The following is a 13667-nucleotide window of genomic DNA, read 5'->3' as shown; positions in this document are numbered from 1 at the left end:
TATGAACCTAATTGACCTACACCCTAGTTCACAGATTCACTTTGTCTAAGGTGTATTTCTGGAATTTCGCACAACCCAGGAACAAATCATGAATACATAATGGGCTTGGATTTACAACATTATGAATGAAATGTGCTCTATTTGGAAGCAGCCGGCCCCACTGCCCTGTCGACAGGTTGTGTGTGAGACTTTAAATCATCAAACTGTAAATTATAAATTTTAAATCGTTATTGATCCCTTTACCCCTGGTCCTAAAGTGTATATTTATTTTCTTACTCTTCTTATATTTGTTGTTTGTTTATTTGCACTGCTGTAACTGGAGCCTCGTCGTCTCGTCTCTCTATATACTGGACTGTATGTAGCGGAGATGACAATAAAGTTTACTTTGACTTCAGTGCGTGGGACATTGCGTCAACATGTGGTACAGGACTCAACTAATAAATGCTTTGTTGTTCAACATAATGAACATAAAGAACAAATCTACACTTCTGTAGCGAGGAGATCTGTTATATTACGAGGAGCAACTGTTAAACAACTGCACAGAATCTATGTGACTTGTAGTGTTATTTTTAGCGTTTGCTGGTGGAGGAGGATGTTGCTGTCACATGACCGCTCCATCTGAGGACCAGGAAGTAAGAGGGCGGTGCTTCGTAGGGCTGGAGGGCTGAAAAAACAAGGTAACCGCTATTGTATTATATCTCTGTTAAAATGGACACAGAGTGCATTTTGAATAAAAACCCTGACAGTGGTTTATACGAGTATTTCGCGGGTGTACGCACTCTTTTCGCCTGGTTTATGCAACCGGCGTCATTTATGCTAACAGCAGCAGCTAGCTTTGTCCAGCTAACAGACGCTAACCGACAGAGAGGACAGCAGGAAGGGTCACCGATGTCTCTGGGTTCAGGGCTGCAGTATTCACCAGCTGCCTCGAAAGCACGTTTATTTTAGTTTTTGGGGCACTGTGTTGTAGTTTTAATCGACGTCCTTTAAATATGTCAGCGTTAGAAATGCACAAAGACACAAAGCGACTATTTATGTGCATTGATGTAACCTCTTCAATCAGGGATATGAAACTAAATGTACATCTTGACCACCCTTCATTTTGATCTTAATTGGGCTTAAAGTAACACAGCGTTTCAGAAAAAGAACATCATACCAACAGTAAAATGTGGTGATGGTGGTGTGACGGTCTGGGGCTGTTTTGCGGCCTCACAATCTGGAAGACTTACTGTGGTAAATGGACAGTAGAATTCATGGTTCTATCAAAACATCCTGAAGGAGAACGTCCGACCATCTGTTCGTGATCTCAAGCTAAAGTCCACTTGGGTTCTGCAGCAGGATAACAATCCAGAATACACCAGCAAGTCCACCCTTGAATGGCTTAATAAGAACAAACTTGAGACTTTGGTCTAGTCAAACTCCTGACCTGAATCCGATTGTGGCTGAATTACAACAATTCTGCAACAATGAGTGGGGCAAAATTAATCCACAGTGCTGTAAAACTTGCTGCCAGTTATTGCAAACACTTGATTGCAGTTGTTGCTAAGGGTGGCCCAACCAGTTAATAATAAACACCTTCATTTAGAAACTGAATTTTGTTTACTTATATTATCTTTCTCCAATATTTAATTTTATTTGATGATCTGAAGCATTTAAGCGTGACAAGCTTACAAGAAAATGGTAAATCGGGAACGGGGCAAACACTTTTTCACACCACTATATATAAAATAAAGAAATCAGTTTTTCTAGTATCCTGATGACTTTGCACTATTGTACCTACTCCGTCTTCTACATTAAAAGATCTTTATGGAACTGTCTTGGAAAAGGCATTTTTAGTGTCAGTTATACTTTTTACCTCGATAAATACAGGATATATAAATGTGAAATAAATATAAAATAATATAATAATATCAAAATCAAATAATTTTTATATGATACTACTTATCATTTTTTTTGGCACATCAGTTATAGTTAAGGCAGTGAAATGATGTTACCTTATTAAACTGCAGTGTGCATCCTGTTATTTCTTACCATTTGATACACAAAAATTTCCCAAAAGAGTATAAAAACCTCTTTGGGAGAGGCTAAACTTCTTTGGGGCAATCACCAAAATTTTCTGTATGAAGGAAATGATAAACTTTATTTATATAGCATTTTTCTTAAAAAGTAACAATGTGCTTCTAGGAAACATCCGATTAAAAAAAACTTGCTTGGGCCAAGCTGCTGTGTTTTGGACCTGCTGTAGTCACCCAGGCAGTGACAGACTGATACTTGAATAAAATCTATTCAAGTAGTCCACTCAGGATGAAATTAAGGTGTGGATAACCATTCAAAGTCCCTAAAACAGACAACCAGCTTTAACTTTCCAAGTACCTGAAGTTGAAAGAAGCATTTATTTATGTCATGGTCTCTGTATGACAGCATCCATCATGACAGCCATAAAGCATGCTCTCCAGAGGGACATCTTCACACCCAATGATGAGCGTCTCCTTGGCATTGTTAATGTCTGCAAAGCAGGAAAAAAGAAGAAGAACTGCTTCTTGTGTGCTACAGGTAGTCACCATATAAATGGCTGTAAATAATGTGTAAGGATAAGAAGCCTTTTGAAGTAATTTTTTAAGTAATTGGTTTTTTTTGCTCTTCCAGTTACCACAGAGAGGCCTGTCCAGGTTAAAGTAGTAAAAGTGAAAAAATCGGACAAGGGGGACTTCTACAAGCGACAGCAGACCTGGGAGCTCAGAGACTTGACAGAAGTAGATGCCAAAGATGCAAGCAAGGTGAGAAATAATACATTTCTCTGACCTTTTTTTTGTGTTTTCACTTAGAAAACATGTTTTCAAAGCTGATATTGTTTTTTACTTTTATGGTTTAGGAAAATCCTGAGTTTGATCTTCATTTTGAGAAAGTTTACCGGTGGGTGGCCAGCAGTACAGCTGAAAAAAACTCCTTCATTTCCTGCATCTGGAAGCTGAACCAGCGTTATCTGAGGAAGAAGGTGGAGTTTGTGAATGTCAGTTCTCAGCTGCTTGAAGGTGCGTAAATAAATACTCCACCATTAGCCATCCCTGTGACGGCATGCCTCTTGCTACAATTTGATTGCATTTGCTTAAAGGTGTGTCTGTTTATCTCAAACCACTGCCGTTGACACTAGAGTGCACATATTTGAGGTAATCTAATATGGAAGTGAGAATTCCACCTGGATTTTTCTTTTTAAGTAAAATTTTTAATGGCATGTTTTCAAAAAGATTCTGCCTCTTCTCTGTTTCCTGGTTTGTGGTATGGTTTTCTGTGTTAAAGTCTTTCTTTATTCTCACTTTTTTCTCTTTAACTTTCTCTGGCCAGAACTTCCTAAAGCGGAAGGTTGGTAGGACTTAACTTCCCCCTCCTCGTTCCTCATGTGTTTTCATTACATCAAACCACCATTCTCACCAGAGACTTTCACCTCCTTAAAACTGCTGCTATTTGGCTCGTTGTCCTTAGAAAGTAAATAGAAATGATTCATTTTGTTTGTCTACAGACATTTAGATCATGTTTTTAATCTCCTTGTTTCCCATGTTCGTTCCACATTAAAATGACTGTTTGTATCAAAATCAAATTTACATACTTGTCCTCTGGCCTGTAGCTGTGTATCTGTTTATATTGTTTTGAGTGCCATCGCCTTAGAGCAAGAGCGTGTTTGAATTAAATCTGCATGCTTCCCTTGCACCTGTGTGGGTTCTCTGTACCTCTGATTTCTTCACACAGTCCAAAAGCATGCATGTTTAGTTGATTGGTGATTCTAAATTGGCCATAGGTGTGGAATTGAGTGTGAATAGTTGTATGTCTCTATGTGTTATTCCACCTCTCGCACTATGACAGCTGGAATAGGCTCCAGCTCCACAACAACCCTGAACTAAAAAAATTGGATGGAAGGACTCAGTTTTGGAGGAAATAACCAGTCTTCTCTTGATTATAATTGAACTAGATATCATGTGAACTTTGATGTGCACAGAATATTTTTGAAACAATCAGCAGTATACCTCTTTCTAGAAATCATGAGCCAATTACTCAAAAAAAAAAACAAGCGTTATAAACAGTTTGATGTTGGGACTATTTGCCTTTTGCTGTCTATACTGACCAAGCACTCTTACTTCTATTTGACATCATAGAGATACAAGAGTAAAAAAAACCCTCTTAATTGAGCATAAATGTACTTAAAAGCAAGCAGGTTGAAGCATGAGCCTTTGGTTTATCGGGTTTTCTAGCATATATATACTGACTGACTTATTTGAAACCTTTCTTAATGAGTAGCCACATCTGAAAATCGTAGGAAAGTATAATAGGTCTCCTTTCATGTGTAGATCCTGTGTCATTTTCTTGAGCCTTGAGCATGAACTTCTTCTCATGACTATGTGTGTACTTCCTTTTGTTGGGTGTAGTTTATCAGGTTGAAAATAGTTCCTACATGAAACTGCTCTTAACCTGGTGGGTACATTTTTTAAGTAATTGGATCATAATACTATGGAAAGATATTGATGCAGAGTTTTAAAATGTACTTATGTTGTTACCTGAGCTCCTCAAGGCATCTCTACAGCTGTTTATCTCCAAAACTGGGCAAGTCGCACTCTAGAGGCCAGAGTGAAAATATTTATATTTGATTTTGCTGTGAATTGTCCCTTTTCATACATATGGATATGTCAGTATATAACCTTAGTAATATATCCCACACTATTTAATGCACACCTGTAGTTTAATTGGAGCTAAAAGAAGTAAAGTACATTGTTAGTTCAGTTGTTTCAGCATACAGATTAATTATTACAGTAATTTCTTTACTTGGAAGCTGATAGACATGCTTCATATTTTCAACCTCCTGCCACTATCTAATATTGTTTTTCATTTGTTGCTCATAGTCATGCTACGCTTTCATCACTCATACAAAATAAGTACAGCTTTACTCTTAAAACCATGAAAGATCTGGGTATCCCTTACTCAGTGTAATTGTGCCTGTAGATGTTCTTTCAATAATGGAAGAAAACTGGATTGAGTCTGAAGATGCCATATCATGTGTTTTGAACTTTGCCACTCTACTTATGTCTCGCACATGTTTTTGTTCTCTTCTCCTGGGCTTAGAGTCTGTGCCAAGTGGTGAGAGCCAGAGTGTTGCAGGGGGAGATGAGGATGCTCTGGATGAATACCAGGAACTCAGCACCCGTGAAGAGCAAGACATTGAGAGCATGATGGTGACATGCGAGTACGCCATCTCCAATGCAGAGGCTTTTGCTGAGAAGCTCTTCAAGGAGCTTCAGGTTTTAGATGGGGTGAGTAAAGCCAGTTCATTGTCCATTTTTAAGAGTGACATCTGTTTAATGACCTAAAACCACTCTCATTAGTAATGAAAGAAAATGATAGTAATTATATCTCTTTATCTGTTCTTACAATAAGGCCAACATTCAGTCCATCATGGCATCAGAGAAGCAGGTCAATATCCTAATGCAGCTGCTGGATGAGGCACTGGGAGAGGTGGACACCATCGAGGGCAAGCTGAGCAGCTATGAAGAGATGCTCCAGAGTGTGAAGGAGCAAATGGACCAGATCTCACAGAGCAATCGTCTCATCCAGATCAGCAACACCAACAATGGCAAACTACTGGACGAGATCCAGTTCTTAGTGGTAAGAAGCACATTAAAATGTTTTCCAAAATAAGCAGCAAACTTTAAGCCTCAGTGGATCTGAGGGTATTGGAAATTTAAAACTTTTTGGGGAATGGCCATGTTGTTTTTCAGAGGAAGAAGAAGTAGTGAAGTAACGTACAAAAAGTCTTTTGGGGCGCCTTTTTAGTTCAGTTAATCACACGACAAGTAAAATTAAGGTGAAGCCACCCATGTCCACTTCATAGTCAAAGCAGACACACTCCTGATTTTTAGGACTTGATAAAGTTCAAAAGGTTGCGTTTATGAAATTCACTTTTAGAACCAGTCTAAAAAGGCCACTTGAGGATCAGTTGAGCAATTCTACTTTCAACCAAATTTAGATTTTGCTAGACAACGACACTTTGATTTGTGACTTTCATTTTGTTTTCCTTGTGTAGAACTACATGGACTTATCAAAGGGACACATCAGGGCCTTACAGGAGGGAGATCTGACATCCCCTAAAGGTATAGAGGCCTGTATCAATGCCTCTGAGGCTCTCCTGCAGTGTATGAATGTGGCTCTCAGACCAGGTAAGTTTAAAAATGACGTTTTCTTGATTACTTGCTGACTGGGTTGATGAGCCGGTGCTCTTTAAAAAAAACAAGTAATGAGATTAAAGTCTTGTTGTTTTCTTTCTGCAGGCCATGAAAAACTCATGGCTGTGAACCAGCAACAGCTCCTGTTTGCTGAACTGAGAGACACCTTTGCTCGCCGCCTCACGAATCATCTCAACAATGTGTTTGTTCATCAGGTAACAGGCATAGCTTGGTCAGGAATATATTTTCATTGTCTTATTCTAAACATTTAAAGAAGGAAAATCTCATCAGAATAAATGTCTCTTGAATCTCCCAGCACTACTGAACTGTGAAATTGAACAAGGTGTACTGATAACGTTGAAATTTGTTGGTTTCGTAAATGTTTGGCTGAACAAAGTAGTGTAAGCAGATTTAATAATGAAATGTTTTGGTATCCTCGTCCCTGGTCTGCTGTGAAATGGAGGACATCAGTCTATCCTTTGCTTTTCCAAGCTCTTTGTCTCTCTCTTTCTCCTCTACTGAGCTTTCTGTTTAGTTAAGACTTACTTCCTGGGCTTCCTTGTATCGTCTCCCTTCACCTATCCTTGATTCTCTGTGTATCCCACTTTGAATCATCCCACTCTGCTCTTTGTCTCTGTGTCAGTTCAACCACTTCAGTCACTTCAAAATGACCATCCCTCAGTTCTATAGGTCCTCCTGTCTGTCACTTCCAGTGAGTACCCTCACAGCAACCCCCACGTGCCCCATTTTGCTAATGTTTGAATTCTCACATATAACTCAAACATACATGCCATGAGAGCTCAAGCTTTTCACCATAGCACATTATGTATTGCATGGGATATATTTCTAACTACTGAACATCTCACATTTGATCTCAAAGCTGAAGAGGCTCTGTCCATCCTCCTCCTCCTCTGGCAAATGCCTCGGCTCAGGGCTCATTATGTTTGTGTGCTAACGTGGCTTCTTTGCTAATAGTCTCATATCATAAGATGCTGTGCCTGTCTGCGTGCATGTCTTGAAGAGACTGAACAAGCTTAGGGGAAAGTGGGAAGAACATCAGTTCGGTATCAAAAGAGATGCAGTTCAGGAAGTTGGCTGAGAATGTGGTGGCTCTGGAGTGTAAGAACGTCTTAGATTATTTACTTTAACATCATTTGGATATCCAGTACACTAAGGTAATGCTTCAGATGATTGTAAGAGGAAGCAGGCCAAGTCTTCCTTTTGCATAACATGTGTTTGCGTGCATATATGGAAAAATGCATATTATAACTTTTCTCCTGTAATGTATACTTCTGGTGAATATACTGCTAATGATTATCTGTTCTCACTGTGATCTTCAGGGCCATGACCAGAGCTCAACCCTGTCACAGCACACAGCTGAGCTGACCCTGCCCAAACACAGCCCTCTCCACAGGGACTTACTGCGCTACGCCAAGCTCATGGAGTGGCTGAAGAACACACACAGGGAGAAGTACGAAGGCCTGTCGAGGGTCAGTGCAGTGTTACTTTGCAAAAATACTTGAGAAACAGTTTGACATTTTGGGAAGTGTGCTTTTTGTGGGGTTTGGATAGTACAGCGGACATTTGTGAGCATTATTAATACAGTTAAAGAAGCAGAGAGTGGTTAAAAAAGACTAAGAAATAAACTAGAAGCAAAGAAAAGAGGAGAGAGCACCTGATTCTTAGTATAATATAATGCTTTCCTAGAATGTATGTTTTCCAAAATGTTAATACACATTTTAGCTGTAACAAGTCGTAAATCTTAACAAATATTCTCTCATTTTTTTACAGACATATGTTGAATATATGAGCAAACTGTATGAGCGAGAAATCAAAGAGTTCTTTGAAGTTGCCAAAATAAAAATGGCGGGTACATCCAAAGACCCGAAGGGCAAGTTCGGTAAGCGCTATGATTCCCACGTTAAACTTAACATGAACTATGCTTGTCTTCCATCATGTAGTTCACTCAAAAGGAATGAATTTTGTTGCATTTCTTGACTGTTTTATCCTCTTCTTATATTATGTTCTCACACCTTTACAAACATTTCTGCACCATGTCTGGTACCAAAAGCATTACCAAAATCTTTTTAGAACAGGTCTCACAGCTCTGCATCCTTGGCAGCCTTCTTGATAATCCCTCTAGACACTTATTTGGACAGTTATTTTGAAGCTTTATCTAATGATCACGGCAGCATTAAAAACTGCATCTGTAGAATCACCAGTTGAATATGATTTTAAAAAACAAAACACTTGAAGATTTATGTGCTTTAGCTTTTAAAATAAGATTATAAATAGCTTTTTTCCCCCTGAAATTATTCTTATACCACCATCTTTGCTGTTGCAGGCTTCTCCATCTTATAATCTTATGCCTGCATCCAAAGTTTGTCTTTCAGTAATGTCTCCTTTTCCCTTTGCACAGGGACTTTACATGCTTTGTTTCTCAATATGTATAATCTGCACAGAACCCCTGGATGAGCTTAGGTTTTGGCAGATTTATAGGACTCTGCTTTCTGCACTCTGTATTAGCTTTTCCTTCTGAAAACAAAAACAAAGACTTTGTTTTCCAAAGGTTTTTTCGAGCTACTACCTAAGTCACTGTGGTGCACGTCAGCATATGTGTACATCTAACATCTAGCCTTACCCCTCCCATGCTGCATGTATTAAGCCTAACCTGTGTCTGTCTTTGATGCCCGCCTTTCTAACTGGCTGCAGCTACGCTTCCGCGGAAAGAGAGTGCACTCAAACAGGAAACAGAAAGTAAGTACGACATTTGAAATGGAGCTGTTCCACTGTCAATTTTCAACTGTGCTTCTGATCACTACATGGCTGTACTAAAATGAATCCTCTGATCAAACCCCTTTGCTGTTCCAATACAAGCCATTACCTCACCCTGTACCTGGTTGGTTGGGCTAAATCATCACAGTACATTACCACACATTCTGTAACAAATGCCAAAAATCTAACCATTTAATTTGATGTTAAGTTGGATTCCTTCACTGTAGAATTTTTGGAAAACTGACTTGTATTAGCCTTCCCACAAAACATAGCCATTAACTCATACCATATTTGTTGTGCTACATTAGGCCTACATGGCAGCTCTGGGAAGCTGACAGGCTCTACTTCAAGCCTGAATAAGCTCACAGTGCAGGGCTCCAACAGCCGGCGTTCCCAGTCTTCATCACTACTGGACATGGGCAACATGTCCGCTTCTGACCTCGATGTGGCCGACAGGACCAAGTTCGACAAGGTAACACTACCAGAAATTTAAGTGGAGTGGAAATAAAGCAACATGTGTGTACATCCTGAGAAATTACATTTATTTATTTATTTATTTATTTTTGTCTCTGCAGATATTTGAGCAGGTCCTCAGTGAGCTGGAGCCTTTGTGTCTTGCAGAACAAGACTTCATCAGCAAGTTTTTCAAGCTGCAGCAGCATTTGACAGTTGCACCCCCTCTCGCACAGGTATTTTTTTGATCACATACTGGAAATGGCTGTAACAGAAAGATCAAATGTCATCTAAATGAATTATAATACTTCACAACAATAGCAGTGCTTGTACTTGTGTGGTAGCATCTGAAACTGGAGCATTTGTTTCTCCTGAAAGCGTAGAATAAAACAGTGATGACAGATGTTAGCGTGTTATCAGATCCAGTGTCATTCATATATGCATCCACAGATGTTTGTTTAGGTTTGTCATGTTTGATCTCTTTTGTCCTGTCAGCCAGAGGCGGAGGATTTCGATGGAAGCTTGCCATCTAAAAAGCCTCCCCAGGCAGAACACAAACACTCCTTGTCATCAGAGTGAGTTCTTGCAGATCATTGCTAATATTTCTGATGTAATTTTTTATTTTTTTTAAATGCAATTGTTCGCTTCTTTTTTCTATTTCCAGGAAAGATATAGTGCGGCTGATGATGAATAAAATCTTCCAGAGCATCGAGACAGAGCTCAACAGCCTCATCGCTTTGGGCGACAAGATTGACAGCTTCCACTCTCTGTACATGCTGGTGAAGATGAGTCACCATGTGTGGACAGCTGAGAACGTTGACCCGGCCTCTTATCTCAGCACAACTTTGGGAAATGTGCTGGTGACTGTCAAGAGAAACTTTGACAAATGCATTGTGAGTAGTGCCTTTTTTGTTGTTGTTGTTGACATCACTAAATTCAAGTCTGGTTAAGGAATATTATGTAGGTTTATTGAAGGCTGCCACACTATGTGTCTGTCTAATTTCTTAACTGCCTATCCAACTCCAGACCCACAAGCAACTCGGGGTCATGTGGAGGGGGGGGGGGTACACTCTGGACACTCGCCAGTCCATCGAAGAGACAGAAACACGCTCTGACATCCACACTTCCAGCCAATTTAGAATCACCACTTAACAAACACATCTTTGGCTTGTAGGAAGAAGTGAAAGTAGGTGAAGGAAAATCAAAAAGGCTGAGGGATAACATGCAAACTCCACAAAATAGTATAAAAGAGGGACAAAGTTTCTGGGTCTGAAAGGTAAGGGCAACACAGACGTGCCTTAAACCTGGAGTCACTAAAGTGGTAGAAAGCCTTGCAGCTGGGTGACTGTGGGTCAGGAATGGTTGTGCAGCACGGCTACTCATGCCTGGATATTGCATTCAGTGTTGTGACACCAAACACGTGAGTTTACAATGAAGTCATAAAGGCAAAGTGTAGTTTTCTGATGCTGAGGAATTTATTTATAGCGATCTACTCCTCAAAAATCATAACAGTAGTATCATTTTGTGAAAAGGCCAAGCAAAATTTTACTCAGAATTCATTTTCTGTGATAATCCAGGGCCTGTGGGAAATTACTAGTGTTGTTGTTTATTTGTTTGTTTTCAGTCAAAGGAGTCATTGCTGGGCTGAATTTGGGAATAAATTTTAACTTTCTTTCTTTTCTTTTTTTACAGTCTAATCAGATCCGACAAATGGAGGAATTTAAGATATCCAAGAAGAGCAAAGTTGGTATCCTGCCTTTTGTCACTGGGTTTGAGGAATTCGCTGAACTGGCTGAAACCATATTTCGCAATGCAGAGCGTCGAGGAGACCTGGACAAAGCTTACGTTAAGCTTATCAGGGCCGTCTTCATGAACGGTGAGACCACTGATCATTAAGCAAGTTTTTATTTATTGGAAAAGGATCATGGGGCGGCACGGTGGTTAGCACTGTTGCCGCACAGCAAGAAGGTCCTGAGTTCAATTCCACCATCAGGCCGGGGTCTTTCTGTGTGGAGTTTGCATGTTCTCCCCGTGTTTGCGTGGGTTCTCTCCGGGTACTCCGGCTTCCTCCCACCGTCCAAAGACATGCAGCTTGTGGGGATAGGTTAATTGATTAATCCAAATTGTCACTAGGTGTGAATGTGAGTGTGAATGGTTGTCTGTCCCTATGTGTTAGCCCTGCGACAGACTGGCGACCTGTCCAGGGTGTACCCCGCCTTTCGCCCTATGACAGCTGGGATAGGCTCCAGCGCCCCCCGCGACCCTGAAAAGGATAAGCGGAAGCGAATGGATGGATGGAAAAGGATCATGTGAAGTTGATGTGGTGTCCTGGAATTTCTGACTTGTTTATTGTCTTCTCAGTGGAGAAGGTTGCCAATGAAAGCCAGAAAACACCACGAGATGTCGTGATGATGGAGAATTTCCACCACATCTTTTCTACGCTGTCACGTCTAAAGATTTCCTGCCTGGATGCAGAGAGACGAGAGGCCAAGCACAAATACACAGACCATCTACAGTCTTACGTAATCAATTCTCTGGGCCAGCCTCTAGAAAAACTGAATGTGAGAAGAGTTAAAGTGACCACAAAATTCAGTCATCTTTATTAGCCTGAGTTGGAGTATTACGAATATAAGCAGAGTTTTATAACAGGCAAACTGTCATCTCGCTTGCAGCATTTCTTTGAAGGAGTTGAAGCACGTGTAGCCCAGGGTGTTCGTGAGGAGGAGGTGAGCTATCAGCTGGCCTTCAACAAGCAAGAGCTGCGAAAAGTAATCAAAGAGTATCCTGGTAAAGAGGTGAAAAAGGGACTCGACAATCTTTATAAGAAGGTGGACAAACACCTGTGTGAAGAAGAAAGTCTGCTGCAGGTGAGAAAAAAACAGTTTAGGGGATTAAAATCATTGCATGCCTCTTCCTGCCTCTGAACTGTTGCACTTCCTGTCTATTCCTCTAGGTGGTGTGGCACTCCATGCAAGACGAGTTCATCCGTCAGTACAAGCACTTTGAAGATCTCATAGGCAGGTGCTACCCTGGCTCTGGGATCACTATGGAGTTTACAATCCAGGACATGCTGGAGTACTTCTCCAGCATTGCTCAGTCTCATTAATCTTGCTGCTATGCACCTTTCCTTAATGATTCATTACTGGCTCACACTGGCTGAAGATACACTAGCAATTTACAAACTACCATCTAATGCTTTTTGAATTAAGAACATTTCCTCTTTGTGTTTTTATTTGAATGAAAGGGAATTTGTACATAAGACAGTGCTAGGGATATTGCTGCATTTTTGTGTGTGTGTGTTTCGTTGAGATTTAACAACAGCTCTCTAAATACTTCTTGTTTGTCATATTTTTATTATTTTTTGATGCCATATGTACATAATAAATTAGCATCTGCACAACCCCTCCTAGTATTTGTCGCACATTTCTGTTTGTTTTACCGTTAAGTCAGGGGAGTGTCCTTGCTCTCGATACTGGATGAGAGCAGGGATAGGACCAGTGGTGGAGCGTAACTTTACTGAAGTACAATTTTAATATACTTTGTTAAAGTATATCTGTGTTATTTTGCTTTTTCTTTACAGTTGAATGCAAACATTGCATTTTGTACTGCGCACATTTACTTTAAAGGTTATACATCTCCAGCTGCATCAATAAAGTGATGTATACATACACTTGGTAGTGACTACTTTTGCTTTAGGTAATTTATTTTTTTTATGCTAAAACTTTTATACTGTTAGGCTACTTGGTTATGATAACTACAGTGTGTTTAGGAAAAACAACCCATCAATGGTAATAGTCACCCTCCTACTGAATACTCTAGTTAACACAGTATTAATTTAAGCAAATTTTTTATTGGTAATTTCAGTATTTATTTCCAATTTTTTGGTCAAATAAACTATTCATATTACAAAGCTATTAAATAAACCTTTGTGAGCCAAAAAAACCCCCATTAGAAATATAGTATAGTAACATGGTTAAAATTAGATTAACCAAGTTGAACAAGTTAACAGGGCTAAACTGATATTTTACTTTTAATTGAAGATCCTGACATAAATGTGGCAAATAATACTCAGGACCACAGAAATGTTGTTTCTCAGTTTTAGCAGAAAAAGATGCAAGCTGTGTGTTTTGTAAACCTCTGTGAAAGTCCAGGATAAATATAACTAAAAGAAGGAAATTACAGAAAAAACAAAAAGGTCGGCTGGGCCTATTAAACGTTTGTGCCCGACGGTCT

The 13667-nt window shown here is 39.8% G+C and overlaps 1 protein-coding gene across 2 annotated transcripts; it reads left to right on the top strand.

Annotated features, from left to right (window-relative positions):
• Positions 1-569: 569 nt before the first annotated feature.
• On the top strand, positions 570-13104 carry exoc1 (exocyst complex component 1). Of its 2 annotated transcripts, XM_085398718.1 has the most exons (19): positions 570-677; positions 2422-2553; positions 2647-2777; positions 2873-3032; positions 5110-5297; positions 5422-5649; positions 6068-6200; positions 6312-6421; positions 7547-7696; positions 7998-8106; positions 8919-8963; positions 9290-9453; positions 9557-9670; positions 9930-10009; positions 10099-10327; positions 11127-11310; positions 11796-11995; positions 12107-12301; positions 12388-13104. In XM_085398718.1, exons 2-19 carry the CDS (start codon positions 2430-2432, stop codon positions 12538-12540), a joined length of 2697 nt encoding a protein of 898 aa, XP_085254844.1. In that variant the 5' UTR covers positions 570-677; positions 2422-2429; the 3' UTR covers positions 12541-13104. The 2 variants fall into 2 exon arrangements, with proteins under 2 accessions (XP_085254844.1, XP_085254845.1); XM_085398719.1 differs by lacking the exon at positions 8919-8963.
• The last annotated feature ends 563 nt before the right edge of the window (positions 13105-13667 follow it).

This window comes from Rhamphochromis longiceps, linkage group LG23 (genome assembly GCF_057381845.1).
Source record: "Rhamphochromis longiceps isolate RC_006_pf linkage group LG23, R_longiceps_female_GT1.1, whole genome shotgun sequence".
Lineage (NCBI taxonomy): Eukaryota > Metazoa > Chordata > Actinopteri > Cichliformes > Cichlidae > Rhamphochromis > Rhamphochromis longiceps.
The sequence above is the reverse complement of the archived record's forward strand: the minus strand, read 5'-3'. Positions and strand labels throughout refer to the sequence as shown.

Bases quoted from the DNA above. Each gene is read 5' to 3' on its own strand.
- exoc1 (XM_085398718.1), top strand. From the start codon at position 2,430: ATGACAGCCATAAAGCATGCTCTCCAGAGGGACATCTTCACACCCAAT. The intron at 9,454-9,556 runs GTAACACTACCA...TTGTCTCTGCAG, and splicing joins ACAGGACCAAGTTCGACAAG to ATATTTGAGCAGGTCCTCAG. The intron at 12,302-12,387 runs GTGAGAAAAAAA...CTATTCCTCTAG, and splicing joins AAGAAGAAAGTCTGCTGCAG to GTGGTGTGGCACTCCATGCA.